Raw genomic sequence first — 23,001 nt, 5'->3', positions numbered from 1 at the left:
GGGAGCTTATGTGCATACACTTCCTTTGCATGTAGATGCTGTGCATTCAAGCCAGCAATTAGATGTGAGCAGGGTGAGTGTGCTTTTACCAGCTTCCCTCTTATATGCATTGATTCAATATGCATACAGGTCATCCGTTGTCTGTGGTGGCAGTCCACTAGATGCTCAGTAAACTTCATGCTTTTGGTCTAGGTTTTTTGTGCACACAATGTGCGCGCAGTGCAATGTTGTCGCCCAGAAGTGATGTCTTTGTGTCGGCAACGCTGCATACCTGCTGCTCTAGGCGTTTCCGAGAAAACTATCGTTTTCCTGTACGCTCTAACAATTTGGGAGGGGAAAACTCTATGGTATCTATTGTATCATAGAGTTTTCCCTCCCAAATTGCTAGAGCATCTGGGAAGACCATAGTTTTCCCAGAAACGCCTAGAGCGGCCAGTGTGCGGCATCGCTGTAACAAAGACATCACTTCCGGATGACGTCATTGTGATGTCAGGGGAGGTTCCCCCCCGCTGGCCTAATATGGCCGGTAAGTTGGGCACCTCCAAGGTGGGAGAACCTCTACCTGGCCCAGGGGCTTGACAGCCCTAGGGTGGTCTCACATCTGACAGGCCAATTACTTGAATAATAATAATAATATAATAATAGATTTTATTTGTATCCCGCCCTCCCCGCCTAGGCGGCTCAGGGCGGCTAACAACATTTTATACATTTACATGGATAGATAAAAACTGTAAATTTAACAATGAAAATTAAACATATAAAAACCAGTTAATAGAATTAAATACATAATTTAAGTTAAATTAAATGTATCTGGCAGCAGTAAAAATATTCTGGCGCCGGTTCTGCCAGTTTAAATAGTTCCGTATTTATATTAATACTAATATAGCAACTCAGCAGTGGATATCAATGTAAGCTTGTCTGAAAAGAACGGTCTTGCAGGCCCTGCGGAACTGGTCAAGGTTCCGCAGGGCCCGCACTTCCTCCGGGAGCTGGTTCCAGAGTGCCGGAGCCGCAGCTGAGAAGGCCCGTGCTCTGGTGTTTTGGAGCTTGACCTCTCTCGGCCCAGGGATGGTCATTTTATTTTTTCCAACTGACCTCAGTGCCCTCTGGGGTTCATATGGGGAGAGACGGCCCCTTAGGTAGGCTGGTCCTCGGCCATATAGGGCTTTAAAGGTAATAACCAACACTTTGTACTGGACTCGGTATGTAACTGGCAGCTAGTGCAGTTCGCACAGCCCCGGCCGTATGTGCTCCCATTTCGGGAGCCCCAATAACAGCCTGGCCAACGCGTTCTGCACCAGCTGCAGCTTCCGGGTCCGGCACAGAGGTAGCCCCAAGTAGAGGGCATTACAGTAGTCCAATCTTGAGGTGACCGTTGCATGGATCACTGTTGCGAGGTCGTGACGCTCCAGGAAGGGGCCCAACTGCCTTGCCCACTTTAGATGGAAGAATGCTGACTTAGCAGTGGCTGCTATCTGGGCCTCCATTGATAATGAAGGCTCCAGTAAAACGCCCAAACTCTTTACCTGGCGCGCTGATTTCAATGGTGCGCCATCGAAGGTTGGGAGAGCTATTTCCCCTCCTAGGGCGCCGCTACCCACACAAAGGACCTCTGTCTTCACTGGGTTCAGCTTCAGCCCACTCAATCTGAGCCACGTCGCTACAGCCTGTAAGGCCCGATCTAGGTTCCCCGGGGCGGAGCCGGGCTGGCTGTCCATTAGTAGATAGAGCTGGGTGTCATCTGCATATTGATGGCAACCCAGCCCAAACCTCCGGACAATCTGGGCAAGGGGGCGCATATAAATGTTAAACAGCATTGGGGAGAGAACTGTTCCCTGAGGCACCCCACAATCTAGTGTGTGCCTCTGGGATCGCTCACCCCTAATAGCCACCCTTTGTCCCCGACCAGAGAGGAAGGAGGAAAGCCATTGCAAGGCCAACCCCCCAACCCCTATGTCGGCGAGGCGGCGCTTTAGCAACTGATGGTCAACTGTGTCAAATGCCGCCGACAGATCTAATAACATCAGTACCGCAGCGCCGCCCCGATCCAGTTGCCGCTGAAGGTCATCCACCGAGGCGACCAGCACCGTCTCCGTCCCATGGCCCGGTCGGAAACCAGACTGGCACGGTCGGAAACCAAACTGGTGATTCTACCAAGTCAGCTCTAACTACTACACTTATCGTGGTGTGGGGAGCATCAGGGTTATTATCAGGAGTCCCTCAAAAAGATGACTAGTGAAGGTAGACAAGCAGTCTCTTATCTTGCATTGCAGAACCTCAGAGGGGTTTTGGGTTGGTTTGAAGACAATTTATTTCCATTATTTTTACTGAGCGCCCTACCATAAGTTTTCCTGGACAGCCTAGGAAACTTTAAAAACCAGAGCTGCTGCCCACAGTGGGAAGAAAAATCAGTCTAAGATGCAATAACCACGGAACTATAAAACGTCATTAAAACCAACAACAAAGTAATATAATCTTAATACAATAATGCAAAAAGCATTAATAAAAAGCTAGACTTTCAGTTGTCACATCCCATTTTAAAAAGCAGTTAATGCTGAATAAAACCCACAGCCAGACAGCTAAGCTCTATAGGGACTAAATCAGGGGTGGGGAACCTTTCTTCTGCCAAGGGCCATTTAGAAATGTATAACATCATTAGCAGGCCAGCATGAACTCATTAGCATATTAGGCCACACCCCCAAATATTAGCATATTAGGCCACACCATCTGAGATAATCAAGTGCAAGTTGAACTGGTGGTAGTTGGCTCCCACCCCTTACCCCTCCCTCCCTCCCTTCAGGAAAAATCAGGACATACACTTGCACACAGGTTAGAAAACAATAACGGGTCCTCTGAAGGGGGGGTTGCGTGTGTGTGCGTTGTTGTTACAGGTCCACGTGGGTGGGGCAGAGTGTTGTGCATTTGCAGAGCAACGGGGGTGGAAAGAAAAAGGCGGGAAGGGGGGGGAAGAACATGGTCCGGGCACTTGCCGCTTACCTTGAGCAGGACGCTGCAGCTGGTGGCTGCTAGTTCCCTCAGGCTGGTGGTGGCTGCGGTGGCTGCAGCAGCTGTGCTAAGAGAGCCGGTGAATGCAGTCGCAGTTGCTGCGGGGTGACAGCCCGGTGGAGCAGCAGTGATGGAATTGTTTCCTCCTCCTCCTCCCCCTGCTGCAGGGTTGCCCCCACTGTAGCTGCTTGGGGTCCCCCCATTGCCCTGGGTGGAGGGGCTGCCCGGGGCAAAATTGCCACTCATGCCACCTCCTGCTCCCGCTCCATCATGGGGTCTCTGCCTGATGCCGTGCAGCAGACGGATGAGCAAAACATTGGCAGGAAGTTAGTCCACGCCACAGATCACCAAGATGCGGCACTCAGGGCAGCTCGGCCCAGCCCAGTGATCCCCGCTGGCCAGCAGGGCCCGGGGAGGCCAACGCGCAGTGCGGCCCAGTGATTCCCACTGGCCAGCTGGGCCTGGGGAGGCTGGTGCACAACTTGGTCTGGCCTAGCGATCCCCACCAGCTAGCTGGGTCTGGGGAGGCCAGAACACGGCCTGACCCAGCGATCCCTGCCGGTCAATTGGGTCCGGGGAGGCCGGCACAGGCCAGTCTGAGGGGTATCATGGGCCGTTTACGGCCTGTGGACCAGAAGTTCCCCACCCCTGCACTAGGAGGTGCAGCACCAGAAGAACCATAGTTTTATTTTAATTTTGGTTAGTTCATGAAACTAGAATGCAGCTTACACAGGTGATCATTCAACCCTGGTTTACTTCAACAAATGCCACTTTCATTGGTTAGGGAGACCTCTATCGAGTGTCCATGAAAGGAGAAAGGGCTTGGGGGTGCTCTGGCCAATCCTTGCATCCCAAATAGCACACTCTGTGTGGTTCTGAGAGCAAGATTGGATGCCTGTGTTCATGTGCCATGTGAAGCCATAGTTATAACTATGCTTAATAAACTAGGAAAGGAAAGGTCCCCTGTGCAAGCACCAGTCGTTTCGTACTCTGGGGTGATGTTGCTTTCACAAGGTTTTACGAGGTGGTTTCCCACTGCCTTCCCCAGTCATTTATGCTGTCCCCCCAGCAAGCTGGGTACTCATTTTATCGACCTTGGAAGGATGGAAGGCTGAGTCAACCTCGAGCCAGCTACCCAAACCAGCTTTCGCTGAGATCGAACTCAGGTCGTGAGCAGAACTTAGGACTGCAGCTTTAACACTCTGCGCCACGGGGCTCTTATTATTAATAAACTAACTTAACTGCAAACTTTGCTTTTGGATCCTTGGCTTAATAGACCCATGGCGCAGAGTGGTAAAGCTGCAGTACTGCAGTCCAAACTCTCTGCTCATGACCTGAGTTCAATCCCGGTGGAAGCTGGATTCAGGTAGCTGGCTCAAGGTTGACTCAGCCTTCCGAGGTTGGTAAAATGAGTACCCAGCTTACTGGAGGGCAAGTGTAGGTGACTGGGGAAGGCAATGGCAAATCACCCTGTAAAAAGGTCTGCCATGAAAATGTGATGCGACATCACCCCAGAGTTGGAAATGACTGGTGCTAGCACAGGGGACTTACCTTTACCTTTTGAGTGATCATAGTTAGCAGGTGTTCTGATGAACTTAACTGAGGTTTTGCAAGAAGTCTGATCTGAACCAAAATTACTCTATAAAACCACGGAAGTCACAGGAGCCTTAACATAGTACTGAGTTTTGTGCATGCCAGAATCTTCTTTGCCTGTCTTGCCCATGCAGTGATTCCCTTTAGCTGTGTGTCCAGTGTCGGGAGCTGCCCAGCATTTCTGCCACTTGCATCCTTTCTCCCTGTTTTCAATCCTGATGGGAGGCCTTGGGCTGGCTGTTTGAATATGAGCAGAGATGGAGGCAGCCCATAACATTGGGGAGGCATGAATACAAAGAATGGGCAACATCTGTCAGAGAGGGAAGGCTGCCTCTTTCATAATGTGCATATTGATGAGCTTGTATCGTGGCTTCAAAAGATTGTTGCCACCTGCTTTCTGAATACCCGTCACAGAGGATTTGGAAGATGGTAATGCTCGCAAAGCACAGAAAGGCTAAGTGTGTTGTATACATACAATAACCCAGCCTGGCACTATCAATGAGCCTTTGTCATTCCCACTTGGGTTTGTGTGCATATATAAAATTCCTTTAAAAATAAATGCTGCTGAATTTTCCTGTTTCCTCCATCACCAGCGTGAAAGGGGAAGTAACAAAGATGCAACTGGATGGGGAGTTTAAAAGGGAGCCCCTGTTGTAAGAAGAATAAACACGCTTCTTTTTGTACAGAAGGCAAGGCTGGATGGATTGCCGCAGTTGGGTCTCTTGATATCTGAATTACCCTGATCCTCTTTATGGGTATCTGTAACATTTAAAAAAAATGTGTATAGCAGGTCTTTCAGGGGAATGCAGATTTGCTGCTGAAACAACTGCATGTACATTTATCTTTTCATTTGTCACCTTATTAATACAAAAAGGAAACTTTTATTTCAGAAAATGCAATGCTGTTCTGTGGATTTGAGTAGTATGGGTGGGATCGGGGGGTTTTTTGGTAGCAGGAACTCCTTTCCATATTAAGCCATACCCCCCCTGATGTAGCCAATCCTCTAAGAGCTTACAGGACTCTTAGTACAGGGCCTACTGTAAGCTCCAGGAGGTTTGGCTACATCAGGTGGGTGTGGCCTAATACACAAAGGAGTTTCTGCTTCAAAAAAAGCCCTGGGTGGGGTGTAGGCGAGAGTTCTTGGAGATAGCACAGACATCACTAGTTCATACCATATTCTGGGGAAACTTTCAGACCTTTCCCCCCACTTTATCAGAACCCCGTCCCCCGTGTCATGTATCTGAACTCTGCTGAGGATTAAGTGTAGTATGAATACTTCCAAAGCAGCCCTGTTTTCCTAAAAGCCTTATGTGGGTCTTCACTCCTTCTTTTGTGAGGTCTCTGTGACGCTTCCTTGTACTTGACTGAGTTATCATTACAGAAGCTATGTATGCTGCTTCTATACATGAAGGTTCCATTTAGCTGCGTTCTGGCAGCTGCTCAACTAGAGTGATGATGTGAAGCTGGCAGTCAAATGCATGCACCAACACTTGGCATTTCCACTTGGTAATCTGTACAAGAGGACTGCATCAAGCCCTTGGGTTTGCAGCTGTTGTTGGAATCCCTGCTTCTGGCAAGAGCTGTTGGGGTTTGGGAAGAAGATGGACTCAAACCTCTTATAAATGTTTACAGGCTAAAAAGCTGATTCATGGCAACTGGCCCATTTATTCCGCTCTTCTGTTTCCCTCCCCCCCCCCTCCTTTGAATGTAGACACTCTTTTATCACCCACCGAGATCTGGAAGTAATAAATGAATAGTTGCTGAGTTCCATTTCCTGACCTAATGACTGCAGCTAATCCTCAAACTGCAAGGCTGTCTGTCTGCAACATGCATCTCTCAGGAGTTCAGCTGGGGAGGATTTGTTTAACTGGATTAAATCCATTACTTTCCTGTTCTGCCATGGAAGGGAGAGCTCCAGTCTCTTTTCCTGGGGGAGAGGAGAAACTTCACTTCTCGGCTGCCAGGAGCACATCATTCCTCTGCCAGATGATCCCCATCATCTGAAACTGATTTGCTTGGGTTTCATCAGTCATCATTTGGCTGACTTAAATGGTAGTGAATCCTTAGGCATGGGTTTCTCCCCTCTTCCGCTTTGTGGAAGAGCGATTCCCTGGACAAACGTGAGCCATGGTTAATTAGGAAGTGAGAGGACTGTGTTGAAAACGTCTGCCTAGATTTCCATATGCCCATCTGGGCTTAAAAGATACAGTGCAGTGGCACATAAAACAAGTCATGTACTCCAAAACCGCAAAGCTACAAAAGAACACCATTGAGTACAAGGCCTTTGCAATACTTTGGGCTGCTCCTTTCATTTGATCAAAACTCAGTTTCAACCAGGTCTCATTATGGTCAGGAGCTCACAGGAGCGGAGCTCCGTAACTTCTAAGTTTTATTGTGCTCTTCCTTACTTCGCTCCCCCTAAATATTTGCTTCTGGGTTCCATTGTGCAGCCCACCCACCCCCCACTCACCTGTGGCAATTTTGATGAACTCTAAGCTGTGACAAGCTTTCTAATATTTCCTCTCACAAAAAAATGGGAAAATAACCAGAACATATAAAGCAAACAGATGGAAATCTTCCTCATGCCCCTGTGGCTACACAGGAAAAAGTAATTTTAAAAGTATGATGGGAATAAAGTTTTATTATGGCAATTATAATTCAAGAAGCATTTGAAGGGAGATGCTGAGCTGATACAATTTAGTACACCTTCCGGTGATGTCAAGGGTGTGTAGCAAATGCAAATGAATTATGCAGAGGAGTTGTGCTAATGAGCTCTGGCGCCTCTTTTTCTATAAAATGACCCCTGGTTTCAACTAATAGTACTGTACCTATTAACCTTATATAATGAAGGTGAGTTTTTGCCCATTACCACCCTTCCCAAGAGGTGGGAGCAGAGTCATTGTGTAGCAGAGACCCACAGTTACCTAAAAGGTAAAGGTCATCCCCATGCAAGCACCAGTCGTTTCCGACTTTGGGGTAGCATCCATCACGACGTTGCCTACCAAGCCGTAAATTCAGATCACCAGCATTTTGTGGTGAACAGCATCAAATACTGGCAAAAGACCTAAGCAATTAAGTGAAGAAAGAATCTCTTTCAGTCTGCAGGTGAAGATTATTGATAAACCAAAGCACTACTTGAGTAACCAGACCCCTACAGGATATTAAACTAGCTTGGCTCAGCAATGACCCATTTAACCCCCTTACTCAAAAATAGGTGATTAAAGATTAGGGAGTATTTACTGGCAGCTCCATGTCCGTTCAGTGTCTCCCCCCGCTCCTTTGGAAGGTAGGTTTAACATTCAGTGTTGTAAGGCCTGATTCAGGGAAAAGTTATCTTCCTTTCCTTGAATCATGCATTGATAAAGCCATTTGACAAACATACCACCTTTGGTGGGTTGACATTTCATCAGCCAGGATTCTATTTGTGGGTTGCCCCCAGAGATAATCATAAACTGAAACCAACCAGTTGAAATGGGAGGTTTGTGCCTATCCCTAGACATAAATACTACTGTAATCCATCTGTGTGTAATCTCTTCTGCTTCAGCTGATGATGTTGATTGAAGAATCACTTGGTGACCCAACCACTGGATGTTAATGATGGGAGGTTATTAACATGACTCAGTTAACTCCTTTAAATACTTTTCCTACTCCTGTTATATACAGCAAAGGTTGTATCCAGTGTTCCCTCTAAGCTGAGTTAGTGTAAGCTAGCTCACAGTTTTTTAGCCTCTGGCTCACACATTTTTGTTTAAGCTCAGGAAAAATGGCCCCAGAGCAAACTAATTTATGCAGTAGCCAGACTGCTCACTCACAGCTTTAGTACCAATAGCTCAAGAAGCAGAATTTCTGCTCACAAGACTCCATCTTAGAGGGAGCATTGGGTGTATCCCTCCAAAGAAAAATATATAAGTGAAATTAAAACTCGTATCCATAGTGAGATTGTGAGTATAGAACCAGAAAGTCATGCCAAGTGCAATGAATATGATAGAGGAATGGTGATGAGCTGTTACTCATCTCAATTTTTTACAATACAGATATTATTCCTACCAGTCCCTTTGGTATCGAGAATGTGACCTAGCGAGGGCTAATACCCTAACTGCCCTGAGCTTGCTTTGGTGGGGAGGGAGGGATATAAATCTAATAAAATAAAATAAATACATACATCTGCTATCCAGGAAGATGAATACATGAAGCTGCCTTATCAGAGCATTGTTCTATCAAGGTCAGTCTTCTGATTGGCAGTGGCTCTCTGGAGTCTCACCTACTGCATGATACTTTAAAATGGGAATGACAAGGATTGAACCTGGAACCTTCTGTGTACAAAGCATTTCTGTGTACAAAACTGTGGCTGAACCACAGCCCTTCCTTGATGTTAATGTGGCTGGGTCTGGGGCCACTCTGTGAACTGTGTAGTTGTCTAGTTTTGACACTTAAGAGCATCTGAGCTTGCATCTGACTGTGAACTAGTAAAAGTCTGAGGAAGGGTTGGTGTGGATTTAACAGTACCATAATCTAGTGGTCTTGTACTTTGAGCTTTCAGTATACAGAACTCTTATTGCATTATCTCATGCTGTAGAATCTGAGTGCATTGCAGCTGGCTCTAAAGCATATTTTGGGATACATCAAATACAGGATACTTGCTGGGCCCATGTTGGCCTAACCACTGTCCTGTGAGAATAGAAATTGGAGAGGCTCAGTGGCAGAAAACTTTCTTTGGAAGAACACATGGCTTGTTATTAGTTTCCTAACAGAGGTAGTTCACTGTATTCACCATACAACCTGACATCACCCAACATTCTTGTGTAGCTGCACTTTGCATGAGAAGGTCAGTAACGGAAAACTATCAGTTTTTTGGAGAAGGATGTTTTCATTTAGTGGACTTCACAATGAGGAATTTTCAATAAGCTTCCAAAGAACTTTGTAGTTTCTTGGAGCACTCTGTCAAAAATGTATCCTTAAGCAGTTCCATGGAAATGTCAAGCAGTAGTTTTTGGCAGTACTTTCAGAGACTTTTAAATGTGTTCAAAACTGCTTGTATCCCCTCCCAAGTTTCTCTAAAGTGTTGGAAATAGTTTGAGAAATACCTTAAAATACGATCATTTTTGCTTGACACTTTTTGAAAGGCTCCTTTCCCAGCACCTTTTAAAAGCTTCCAAAAATTTCTTGGGAAAGAAACTGTCTTGTTTTTCTGTACCTTCTAAAGTCATTGCAGGGGGGAAAATGCTTTGAAATAATTACAGTTTGAAAAAGACACATAGGAATTATGGCTGTAGAAGAGCCATCTCTCTGAATATTGTCATTTGGAAATGGTATTCATCTTCTGCTTATCTGGGGAACATTAGTGGCTTTGAATCCATCTAATTGTGTAGGGTTTTTTTTTCATCCATTTTCTAAGTGACTTATTTGTCCCCTTTACTAGGTTTAGAAGGAAACTTCAGTAGGTTTTAGAAGGAGCCCCACTGTAAACATGATACAGTGGCATCCCCCATCATAATTATTTTGGTTGTTGTAGATTTTCCAGGCTGTGTGGCCGTCATCTTGGCATTGTGAGACCTGACATTTCGCCAGCATTGTGAGACCTGGCAGGCTCACAGTGCCAACATCACAGCCACACAGCCTGGAAAATCTACAACAGCCAATGGACTCCAGCTGTGAAAGCCTTCGACAACATAATCATTATTTTCTTTTTCATTTGTCTCTGATTATCTAGGATTTCTGCAAAGGACTTGAAAAACATGCTATCTCAAGTCAATTACCGAGTCCCTAATATGAGATTTCTGAGAGAAAGGTTATCAGTAAGTACTTTAGCATCCTGTCATATCTTTGGTTCCTCTTCACTCCTTCGTCTCTTGACAGCCATTGCTGTGAGCAGCACCACAATATAATGTTTCTTCCACACTGAGTAACTTTCTAGCAGTTCTTTAGTAAAAGTATACAGGTTGCTCAGGTGGTTTCCACACATGGGTGGGCTTGTGCAGTTCCCCATTGCTGGTGTGGCTGTTGATACAATGTGCTGACAACAGGGCTTCTCCCATGGTAGGTTTCCTTTCCCCAGGCCCCCAATGGCAGTCACACCTCCAATTATTTTGCCGTTTAAAAAATTGTTACGTAAATATAGTTGTACTGATATACCATTGTAACTATAGGTATAACAGGCTTTCTAAATTCTCAGCTTTCATTTTTTTAAAGTATGTCTCTAGCTCCTTTCATTGTAGAGATAATGCCTTTCCCTTTATATCTCTGCAAGGAAAAAGAGGCTAGAGAATTTTTTTTAAAGGAGAGCTAGGAATTTCAGTGAACCTGTCACACATATTCTTACAATAATATATCAGTATAACTATTTCAGCACTGATTTTTTAAAACAAAATGCTTCCCAATAGCAGCAGGAGGAAATAGCTGCTGCAGTAGATGGACAATGGCTGTCATGTGGGTGGGAAAGGCATTCCCACCCACATGGCAGGCATCCAAGTTTCACAACAATTTTCCTCAGAACTTCAGAGCAAAGTATGTTTGAGAAAGATTGCAGAAAAGCCAGAGGAGCACAAAAGCACCGCAATGCTGTGGAGAAGAAGGGAAAAGATCTTCTTTGTGGTCTCTGTGCATCACACCTATGGGATATAGTGCACCTGCACCGACCCCGTTTGGTACTTAACAAGCCAAAGGATTTTCTCACCCAAACAATAGTGGGCATGCACAGAAACCCCACCAAGCATGCTCATGTGCCCACTCCTGTGAGCATGCATGGTGAGCTTTCCATGCATGCCCACTGGAGTTTGGGCGCAAAAATTCTTTGGCTTCTTAAGTACCAATCGAGGTTGATGTAGATGCACTATATCCCATAGGTGTGAATGCACAGATGACGACTTAAAGATCATCAGTTACAGGTGAGCAACCTGTTTTTCCCATTTCTCAGCAGACTAGAATGCTGCCAGATTAGGAGATTGTCAGTGGGGTCTCGAAGCTAGTTTTTTAAGGCTAAAGCCCAGCCACCTGGGAGCCTTCTTTAGATTGGGGTAATGGTTGAAAGGGTTAAAATTTCTGCCGTCTCCCCAAGCAACACTGGATTTCCAGAAGAAATGACCCCTTTCCCCAAGCTTCTGTTAGACTATGTAAGGGGGGAAAGACAGGCTCTGGCATGATGACCTGTCAACTTTCTCCATTTAGGTCTAGTAGCAGCTTGGAGGATCCAAGTTCTATAGGGAAAACAGTGTGGTTCACCCTCCTCTTTTTCCAAGTAGCTGGGGGTAGGGGGAAGGATGATGATTTATCTTAACAAATATATTGAAAGATTTTATTACAAATCTTCAACATTTTGTATAGTTGCACCGTTAATTGAGTGTCTTTCCTAAAACATCTTGAGTATTTGATTATCATTTAAAATATTTAATACGCCCGATGGGCTAGAGGGATTCTAATTAAAAACAACAACAAAAATTAACTGAAACATGATAAAAGTAATCACATTCCTTGTATGGGTTGTGTGTTCCACAAAAAAAAAATTGGACTGACCAAAGCACAGCATGTTTTTACAGGACTGAGGATGTGCATTTTGTATTAAGTTTTTCCTCCCTAATCTCAATCTGTAGGATGTGGAGCAAAGGAATGGAGATATCACATATGGACAGTTCGCTCAGTTGTACCAGAGCTTAATGTACAATGCACAAAAAGGGGTGAGATGCTTCTAATCTTAATAATGATTCCTATTCTAGAACAGCCAGTTCCCTTCTTTTCTTTCCTCCTTTCCAGATGCTTCACTCCTGCTCACCATTTGGAATTTATTAAATGTACATGTTCGATAAAACAGTTGCCCTGAATCCAGCAAGGAGGCATATACTTTTGTGTGAAAGCATGCATGCATGTCTGCCCAGATCCCTGACTGGTTAAGGAACTGTATTCACCAACGGATTGCCTATCCTTGGCAGGTGGTGATCCAACTCAAAAAATAATTGATGAACCCCACTCACTGATGTTTACATGCATACAAATCCAATAGTTTCTGTTGTTTAGGGGCAATGGGGGTGCTTTGAAGGGGGGGCATAAGTGAATCATAGCAGCAGTGCTTATACAACAGGTGTCTGACTTCTGGATTTCTTCTTTTGCAGATGGCTGTACCATTCTTAGAAAGGTAAACTGTTCTTTTACCTTGGGCTGAAAGGTTTGTAGCTGTGAAGGGTGTGTGCTGATATTTGATTGTTAGTCTTGGGGTGTACTGCATGTTTCCTCAGACAGGATTCTATTCCCTTTTCTCACGATTTCCTATAAAAGCAACATTGTTGTCAAAATATCAAGCTGAGATGTTTGGTGGTGGGGCCTCTTAATCAGAGATGGTTAAAAATAGCTTCTGTGACCACCTTTCTCTTTTGCATTTTTTAGATTTCAGTATGGGTTGAGGGGATGTATTCAGTTGCAGACTACAAAATAACACTGACGGAAGTGATTTTTATGCCAGTTGTTGTATTCACAGCATTTGAGGTTTCCACAGAGTTATTTGAAGTTTTTGAAGAGTGCACTCAAGTTTCATTTCATCTGATATTACTTCCTTTATATTCAAGCATATACCTAATAATGTAGTCCTAGTGGCGAGATAGCCTGTTTATTTTTCATTTTATTTATTTAAAACTTTTTTTTGCCATCTTTCCACCCTATCAGGTTCCACAATGTGCTGAACAATAAAACATTTAAACAGTTATATGCTTAAAAGTGTAAAATACAGTTAATAACACAAACACACAGCACTAGGAGGAGGACCAATGCCATTATTAGGGGTCAGTGTTCCCTCTTAAGCTGAGTTAGTCTGAGCTAGCTCACAGCTTTTTAGCCTCCAGCTCACACATTTTTGTCTTAGTTCAGAAAAAATGACCCCAGAGCAAACTAATTTATGGCCCCAGAGCAAACTAATTTATTCAGTAGCTCGCAACTTTAATGCCAGTAGCTCACAAAGTAGAGTTTTTGTTCACAAGACTCCACAGCTTAGAGAGAGTATTGTTAGGGGTATGCCAAACCAAACAAAAAAAGTCTTCATCTGTTGGCAAAAGACACTGATAGAGACAGATGAATCTCCCTGAGGAGGGAGTTTCAAAGTTTTGGTGCAACAACTGTGAAGGCTTTTCTAGCCTCAGAAGGTGCAGGCAAATGAAGCAGGGTCTCCAAGGATGATCAGACTGAGTGGGTATGTTCATATGGAAGGAGGTGGTTCTTAAGGTATGTTGGTCTCAGGCCATAGAGATCTCCATACCATCAGTTTGAATTGAGCCCAGAAGCAAACTGGAAGCCAGTATAAGTGGAACAAGACTGGAATTATATGGTCCCTATACCCCATTCCAACCGACACTCCGCAGCATTCTTACTGTATCAACTGTAGTTTCCAGACAGTCTTCAAGGGCAGCCCTATGTAGAGTTCATTGTAGTAATCTAATCTGTTGGTAGTGGCCTGTCTCACGTTTTTATTTTTTCATTTTATTCCTTTGCCTTGAATAGTACTTGGGGTGGGGAACTGGGGATAGGTTAAAAAAGGGCGAAGGCTATTCCAGGTGGGTAGCCTGCGTTAGTCTGTAAGCAGCACAATAAGCCAAGAGTCTCAGGGCACTTGGGAGATTACTAGCATTTTATTTCAGCATAAGCTTTCATGAGTTAGAATTCTTCAGATGACAGAAAATAATCAATGTACTAGGACTAGGATTACAGAACTCTGAACGAGTGTAGTTTATTGGATGCAATACCAAGTGGATACAATGCCGACAAATGGTATTACATTGGAAAAAAAATAATGTAGTGACCACAGCACAATACGTGTAGCTATTTTTTACATAGTTTGTGGCATGACAGAAGTATGGGGGCCCTCTTGACCTCTTCAGGGTGGGGGCCACAACAGAGGAAGCAAGGATGGCTACTGATCATTCTGCAGGATAGTGCTTTCTGACCAACAATGCTTTCTCTGTGCTGCTTCCTCCAGCAGTGGTGACAGATCTGAGCACTGCCGAGTATCTCTGATGGAATTCCAAACGTTTTTACTAGAATACCAAATGGTGAGTATGCACAATGGAAGAGGGAGTTGTGGAAGATAGTAATACAGCTTGATGTGGACCGTATTCTTATCCTGTCCTTCCCTGAAGAAGCTCAGGGTGTCTCATAAAAGGTCAGTTAGGCTGAGAGTGTGTGTGTGATCAAATGACACCCAGTGAGCTTCCATGGCAGAGTGAGGATTTGAACCCAGCTCTCTGCTGTCCTAGACATTCTAATTACGATACCAGATCAGCTCTTGAGGCCTTGCTGTCTTTCCAGTGCTAAGAATCATCAGGAGGGAGTAAAACCTTCTCAGTAGTTTTATTTATTTCTATTTGTAGCCCACCCTCCCTGCGAACAGGCTCAGGGCGGCTAACAGCATATTAACAACATAAAATTCAGAACAAAGTAGGAGTCAAGTCACCTTTAAGAGCAACAAAGTTTTATTCAGAATGTAAATTTTTGTGTACTAGAAGCACACTTCATCAGAAGAAGTGTGCTTCTAGCACATGAAAGCTTACATTCTGAATAAAACTTTGTTGGTGTTAAAGTTGCAACTTGACTCCTACTTTGTTCTATTGCTTCAGACCAACACAACTGCCCACTTGGATCTATCATAAAATATAATAAAACAAGAAAACAATATTAGTATAAAGCATTAAGCAATTATTAAAACCATAATATAGTTCTTCCCCAAGTCTTTTGAAAAGTCTACCACTGGGCCTTCAAAAGAAACGTAAGGCCCATGTTAGTTCAGATGGAGTATCAGCATGTCTATGTGCTGCTAAATTGTTATTTTTGGATACTGGGGTTTTTTTTCCAGTTTTGTTGTTTCTGATTTGTTTTATCAATGCTGCTTTTTATTGCATCATGCTTCAAAAGGAGGAGGAACCAAGCCCAAGTATTCTAAATATCTTCTTCGTGGTCCCTGTGCAGTCTACACACATGGGTTTGTGCCCTTTGCTCAAATCCAACCTCAGAGAACTCCAATAACAGCATAGCATGTTTTTTGTGGGCTCCTCTCCACCCTGGGGAGCAGGCTCGCAGTGCGCATGCCTAGAACAGAGGAGGAGTCCACCTCCCACTCGGTTTCTTTTTTGCCGCCACCCTTACAGCACCTTTGTCGTTGTTCTCCTTCTGTCATCGTCTCTTCATCTACAAAAAAAAAGGACTCTTTGTGAGTGACGTTCTTTCTTTTTGTTCCCTTCTCCCCCCCCCCCCCCGGCGGACAAAAAGGGGACCACCACCTTTTTAAAAAGGTGCTTAAAGTGCCGGGCCAAGCTCCCTTCCACGGACGGCCACTCCTGTTGCCTCCTCTGCTTGGGAGAGGGACATAAGGTCGAGACTTGTGTCCAATGTAAAAGATTTGGCAAACAGACGCGAAAAATTGAGCTGTGCATCTTCAAAGCCACTTACTTGAACTCTCCCTGATGCCTCGTTTGTCTGCTTCAACCTCTTCGCCGCCTCCCTCCCAAAAGGAGCAAGGAGATTCGGCTTCGTCGGCCGCTTCACATAAAAAGAAGCATAAGACGGATAAGAAGGATAGGCATCGGGCTATAGCACCAAAGGGTCCAGCCAAGATACCGGAAATTGCCTCTACAGAACCAGCATTGACAGCTTCAATCTCTACGATTTCGTCGATCTCTACGACTTCGATTTATTTGGTTCCGACTTCTGCAGCTTCGATTGCGACAACCTCGACTTCTACAACAACCACTGCACTGCTACCAATTTCATCAGGAGTCTTGAATTCGACGGCACCACTAGACTCATCCGCTGTCATTGTGATTCCTGATACTGAGACTCTCAATACCGACGCACTACTTTCGGCTGCAGCTACTATAAATAAGGCTCTTGATTCCGCCGCATTGGGCCTTCAATACCAATCTAATACTCAACTCTCCTCAACAGTGGAAACAGAAAGATCTGCCTGGTTTCGAGAGGTACCAGATATGTCTCTATTGCGCCATTCTCCTCGGCGTCTTCTTCTTAGACCTGCCCAGTTTACTTTGCATAGTGCTACTTCTCACAGCACCCCACTTCAGAGATCCCGTTCGCGCACTAGGCATACCCGATCGCATTTAGGTCATCGCAGCCGCTCGAGTTCAAGACATCGCCGCTCGATTTCGAGGTCGTCCCGCCGAGGCTGACACCATTCACGCTCCACTTCCAGGCATAGACGCTCAGTTTCGAGAGGATCACGACAAAGCTGTCGTCATTCCAGATCTGCATCGAGGCATCGATTGACTTCAAGACATCACAGATTGACTTCTAGGGCTTCCACAGAGACAGAAACCTCCATCAATCCCGCTCGACGTCAAGATATCAATCTACACGCCATAGGCACTACTCACCAGCCCCTACACCTTCGAGAACACCGTCTCCAGATACCTACTCTCGATGGTACCATCGTCATTATCCAAATGGTAAAGGTTCACTCCGTGTCGGCTGTCTCACCGATGTCAAACCTATAGATGTTGCTACTGCGCCTTCTATGTCTCAGTTTCCAACACTCACACCTTACACGGCCCCTAAAGCATCGGCCGCTGCTGGAGCTCCTTCGCAACTTCCTGCCCCTGTCTTGGATGCCATTTACATGCCAGATGATCTGCTTCACAAGGATCCTGTTGTTCCAGCCCCTAAGGGCATGGAGGACCCATGCTCTAACGCATTGTCATCAGCATCATCCTCTTCGGAGCCTGCCAAGCCGCTGCTTCCTGATCAGCCTGACGACATCACTCCTCCTAGCCTGTTACCACCATCTGAAGGGGCTAAATCATACTTAGAAATGATCACCAGGATGGCTGAAGCATTGCACATTCCTGTCAACACGGACAAGCTGGAAGTCACAGATCTGATTTATAAACTTGTTCAGGACCAACTGCCACTGGCAACTTTGCTGCCAATGTTGCCTGTCCATCTCGCTACCCTTAAAGAGGCTTGGGAGACACCTGCCTCTATTCCACCTACTCCGAAATGTCTTGATACTCTGTACAGAGTACGATCTTCCGCCAAATTTCCTTTTTTTCACACCCAGTTCTAAATTCGATGATAATTCACTCGGCTTCAAAATTGAAACCAACTCGACATCCTGCTCCTCCTGAGCGAGAGGGTCGTAAGTTGGATGCGTAAGTCGTAAGTTGGATGCGTTAGTACAAAAGCTATACTCTACTACTACTACTCTGAGTAAGCTTCACACTTATTTGACCTACTTTTTGGCCTATAATTTTAATTTAGCTAACCGCATGACACCTCTGCTGACCAACCTCCCTGATGCCGCACTTCCTCAAGCGACAGCTATCATCCAGGAGTTGTCTGCTGTTTCTCGCCAACAAATAAACTCATTGAAACATGCGGCATCATGTTCTTCCAGAGTATTAACCACTTTGATAGTGGTTCGCCACCATGCTTGGCTTCGTTCTACCACGCTCCAGTCTGAGCTCAAGACGAAGCTGGAAGATCTCCCCTTTGGTGGAGAAGGCCACTTTCATACCATCACTGATGAGGTTCTCTCCAGTGTGAATGACAGTAGAAAGAAGACAAAACACCTAGGAGTGGCTACCCCTTCTTCTTCATCTAAGCCCTATCGACCCAGACAATGGTCTTCTCAACAGAGATATTCCTCCAAAATCCTCTGATACCTGGAGGCGGAAACAATTCTCGCCGCCTTCCAAAACAACCTACTCAAATAAGCAAAAACCGAATCACCTTTCACAGTCCACAGTCTTACCGACTTTTTGCCCTAATCCTACTGACGACATATAAAAAGTTCTACACGCTCCAGACATGTGTAGGGCACTTGCCTTTTATCTGCAAAGGACTGCGGCCTTCAGAAAGGACCACAGACTATTCGTGGCCTATGGTGTACCTCACCAAGGTGCCAAGGTATCACCTCAACGCCTTTCTAAGTGGGTATCTTCCACTATAAGGCTTTGTTACGAGATTGCAAAAGAGCGCTTACCTGAAGTCATCCGCAGCCACTCTACCAGAGCGGTCTTGACTTCCTCTGCCTTTCTCCATGGAATTCCTCTGGAGGACATTTGTGCAGCAGCCACTTGGTCTTCTTCGACCACCTTCATGATGCATTACTCCTTTGATGTGCGTTCTAGGCGAGATGCATCCTTTGGAAGATCCGTGTTATCTTCTATTTTCCAGTGACAGCATCACCACTGATCTCATATGAGCCTGTAAGACAGCATGGTTTTATGTTACTAACCTGTGCTTGGTTCTAGGTTGCTCCAGTTTTTCTACCAGCACCCACTACAGCTTGCTAATCACCCATGTGTGTAGACTGCACAGGGACCATGAAGAAGATAAACAGGTTGCTTACCTGTAACTGATGATCTTCAAGTGGTCACCTGTGCAGTCACACACGACCCGCCCAGCCTTCCCCACTGCTGGCACTTCCTTCTACTTACCTGCGGTTGGACTTGCTAGCGTCGGCTGGAAGAAACTGAGTGGGATGCGGACTCCTCCCCTGTTCTAGGCATGCGCACTGCAAGCCTGCTCCCCAGGGCGGGAGAGGAGCCCGCCAAAAACATGCTACGCTGCTATTGGAGTTCTCTGAGGTCAGATTCGAGCAAAGGGCACGAACCCATGTGTGGAAATTGCACAGGTGACCACTCGAAGATCATCAGTTACAGGTAAGTAACCTGTTTATATCAGTTGCCCAGATAACTGGCTGAAGTTGCATTGTGAATTTCCATTGCAGTTGCTAAGCAGGTCTAGTCCCATAAACCTCCACTGGGGAATTCCCTAGGTATTCTGGTTCAGCTGCCCTTCACAACCAAACATGGGCTACAAATACCATTCCATGTTATTGCAAGAATTATTAATACAAATTCAGTTTTAAATTGACCTGCCCCAGGAGATAAATTGGCAATCTTCTGTTCTCGTCTGAACTCTTCCTGTAGCATGCAGCTGCCACCCAGCTGTAATCCCACATGTGCATTCTTGGCTGTTGACATCCAAGAAGAAAAAAAATTACTAACCAGCACAATCTTCCATTTCATCCTGCTGACATTTACGGAAAGAGGCCAATATGACGCTGGGGAAGTGAACCAAAGGAATGCTGTCTGCTTCTGAGAGTCAGATGAAGCAGGGAAAGCATTGCTGTTAAACAGCCAAATATGCCAAAACAAAACAAAACACACCCAACCCTCCTCTTCGTTACTCTGGGGATGGAGGATTTTGTGGATTCTCAGGCTTGTGAAAAGAAGAAGAATTGCAGATTTATACCCCACCCTTCTCTCTGAATCAGAGACTCAGAGCGGCTTACAATCTCCTGTATCTTCTCCCCCCATAACAGACACCCTGTGAGGTGGGTGGGGCTGAGAGGGCTCTGACAGCAGCTGCCTTTTCAAGGACAACCTCTGCCAGAGCTAATGGCGGACCCAAGGCCATTCCAGCAGGTGCAAGTGGAGGAGTGGGGAATCAAACCCAGTTCTTCCAGATAAGAGTCCACACATTTAACCAAACTGGCTCTCAGCCATTGAAGGATGCCGTAATACATGGCTGGTTTTTAACATGAAGTTATTTCCATGTGTGAGAAGGCAGGTCTATTGTCAGATTGGACTGGAGAGTTTATTTTGCTGATGTGTAGAGAGTGTTCAAGATATGAGTGAGCTTAGCTAGATTCACCTCACAGGATAGTTGTGAGGATAAAATTGGGGGGGGGGGGGCAACATATATACCATCCTGAGATCCCCAAAAGAACATGGTAAACCTTCTGTACTGAACTGTTATTTTAACGGTGTACATGGCGGGGGAGGCATATATAACGAGAACTGTTATTGAGGGTGTTGAATGGCATACTGTTTTCTAGCAGTGAAATTAGGTTGTACTTGGGGATTATAGTTATATAGTGGAATGATGATGATGTGTAGCTTCTTTCATACATGGAGCTTGTCTTCATCTAGGAATAATGTTGCATGTCTTAATTATTTTAAAAAATACACACCCTGTGTTTCCACTTCAAGTGGATTACTGAAATGAAGAACAGCAGCCATTAAAAAGGATATAACCAACCAGCAAGACAGATTTCAGCTGCACTAGAAAATCATAAAAACAGCTCTACTGGCTAGCACAGGCTTACAGTGCACTCCTAAACTGAGCTAAACTGAGCCACTAACTGAGCCTCCAGAAGCAAGGGCAGATCTCAGTTTTTGCTCTCAGTAATGAATTATCTAAAAGATTCCTAAGATCTGCCCATGTGTAAGCAAGACAAGCATGTTCTTTTCCAGAGGACTCGGTTCATATGCTTCTCTGGGTGCTCATACAGCAGGGGTGGGGAACCTCCATCCCGAGGGCCATATGCGGCCCTCAAGATCACTTGGTGTGGTCCTCGGGGATAGCTGGGCCAAACCGAGCCATGTGGCAGCCTCCCTGGGGCCTGGCTGGCCAGCGAGGATTGTGGGGCCCAGCCGTGCTGTACAGCAGCCTCCCGAGGGCCAGGCAGGGATCACAGGATCCAGATGTACTGTGCAGCAGCCTCCCTGGGGCCTGGCTGGCTGGCCAGAATTGCTGCAGGGCCAGGAAAAGTTACTGTCACAGTTCAGTTTGCACTTGATTATCCCAGATGGTGTGGCCTAATATGCTAATGAGTGTGTGACCTAATATGCTAATATTAGGGGATGTGGTCTAATATGCTACTGAGTTCCTGCTGGGCTTTTTCTATGCATTTGCCTAGGGTGGCGGACTGGGTGTGTGTGTGTGTGCGCGCCAGATTAGGCTCTCCCCACATGACTTCAAATAGAAAAACAAATATTTGCGTTAATTTTGCCAGCCTGAATCATTCTCCCTTGGCGGAGCACTGTTTTTTAAGTTGATAATTTTTTAAGGCCCGCGAATTATGTTATAAATATTTATATCGCCCATGGCAGAAAAAAGGTTCCCCACCCCTGTCATGCAGAATGGTCTTCCAGTAAAGATATACTTAGATGCGGCACTTCTTTGAAATAGCTTCAGCAGACAGAGGATGAGAACAGTTGTTTTCTGTTGCCCAGCAAGTAGAACCAGAACCAATGGGTTGTAATTAAAACAAAAGTTTCCGGCTCAACATTAGGAAGAACGAGCGATTCCTCAGTGGAACAGGCTTCCTCGGGAGGTGGTGGGCTCTCCTTCCTTGGAGGTTTTTAAACAGAGGCTAGATGACCACCTGACAGCAATGAAGATCCTGTGAATTTAGGGGGAGGTGTTTGTGAGTTTCCTGCATTGTGCAGGGGGTTGGACTAGATAACCCTGGACTTCCCTTCCAACTCTGATTCTGTGTTAGAGCCAGGGCTTTTTTTGTAGCAGGAACTCATTTGCAAGAGCTTACAGTAGGCCCTGTAAGAAGAGCCCTGTAAGCTCTTGGAGGATTGGCTACATCAGGGGGGTGTAGTCTAATATGCAAAGGAATTCCTGCTACAAAAAAACCAAATAAAACCCTGGTTAGAGCATAGTGTCAGTGAACTCCAAGCAGGGTAGTGCCAGGCTCAGATCTCAGCTTTATATACTAAAGTGGTCCACTGTTTATATAGTGATAGATTAGGCTGGCCCTGACATGAATGGCCCAGGCTAGCCCAGTGTTATCAGATCTTGGAAGCTAAGCAGTTTTGGCCCTCGTTAGGCTACCGAGGAAGTCCAGGGTTGCTACACAGCGGCAGGCAGTGACAATCACCTCTGTACGTCTCTTGCCTTGAAAACCTGTGTGGTTGCCATAAGTCAGCAGCAACTTGACAACACTTTCCACCAAGTTAAGGTGAGACATGATGACTTGCCAAGGGTGCATAATCAGCTTTATGGCTGCATGGAAAATTGAACCCAGGCCACTCCAAGCCAAGTCTTGCCTACTCTGTCCTCCGTAACTCTCTGTCTGCAGTATAGGGATAATACCTACTTTTGAGGGATGTTGTGATGATTATTTGGGACAATGTATGTGAAATAGTTTTGTGGATGAATTTCCTGCTTAATCTGGAAGAACACAAACTCTAGTTGGAATTTTTTTTAAAAAATATGTATATGCCATTGGGTGTCATCAAATAACATTCTCCTTCCTTGTTTTTGCAGGAACTTTGGGCTACTGACCTCCTCTTGGTTCAGGAGTTCATGTTCAACTTCTTGAAGGATCCACTGCGGGAAATTGAAGAACCTTATTTTTCCCTGGACGAGGTATGGGTCTCAAGAAGCAAGAGGGGGGCCCCTTTACATACATTCTATAATTCGTAGCTCTTCGAATGAACATAAGAACATAAGAGAAGCCATGTTGGATCAGGCCAATGGCCCATCCACTCCAACACTCTGTGTCACACAGTGGCCAGAAAAACCAGGTGCCCTCAGGAAGTCCATCAGTGGGACCATGACATTAGAAGCCCTCCCACTGTACCCCCCCTCCCCCAAGCACCAAGAATACAGAGCATC

General features: G+C 45.4%; 1 protein-coding gene across 2 annotated transcripts in view; it reads left to right on the top strand.

Moving 5' to 3' along the window:
• The window catches only part of PLCG1 (phospholipase C gamma 1), a 114,467-nt gene that overhangs the window by 52,689 nt on the left and 38,777 nt on the right, over positions 1-23,001 (top strand). Inside the window, exons 5-9 of one of the 2 annotated variants that reach the window (XM_060230917.1) lie at positions 10,310-10,394; positions 12,186-12,269; positions 12,702-12,724; positions 14,552-14,624; positions 22,651-22,752. In XM_060230917.1, coding sequence (XP_060086900.1) covers positions 10,310-10,394; positions 12,186-12,269; positions 12,702-12,724; positions 14,552-14,624; positions 22,651-22,752 — 367 coding nt within the window. The remainder of the gene's footprint in view (positions 1-10,309; positions 10,395-12,185; positions 12,270-12,701; positions 12,725-14,551; positions 14,625-22,650; positions 22,753-23,001) is intronic. The other variant, XM_060230918.1, reaches the window with a different exon arrangement.

This window comes from Heteronotia binoei, chromosome 2, assembly GCF_032191835.1.
Source record: "Heteronotia binoei isolate CCM8104 ecotype False Entrance Well chromosome 2, APGP_CSIRO_Hbin_v1, whole genome shotgun sequence".
In the NCBI taxonomy this organism is placed as follows: domain Eukaryota; kingdom Metazoa; phylum Chordata; class Lepidosauria; order Squamata; family Gekkonidae; genus Heteronotia; species Heteronotia binoei.
The sequence above is the reverse complement of the archived record's forward strand: the minus strand, read 5'-3'. Positions and strand labels throughout refer to the sequence as shown.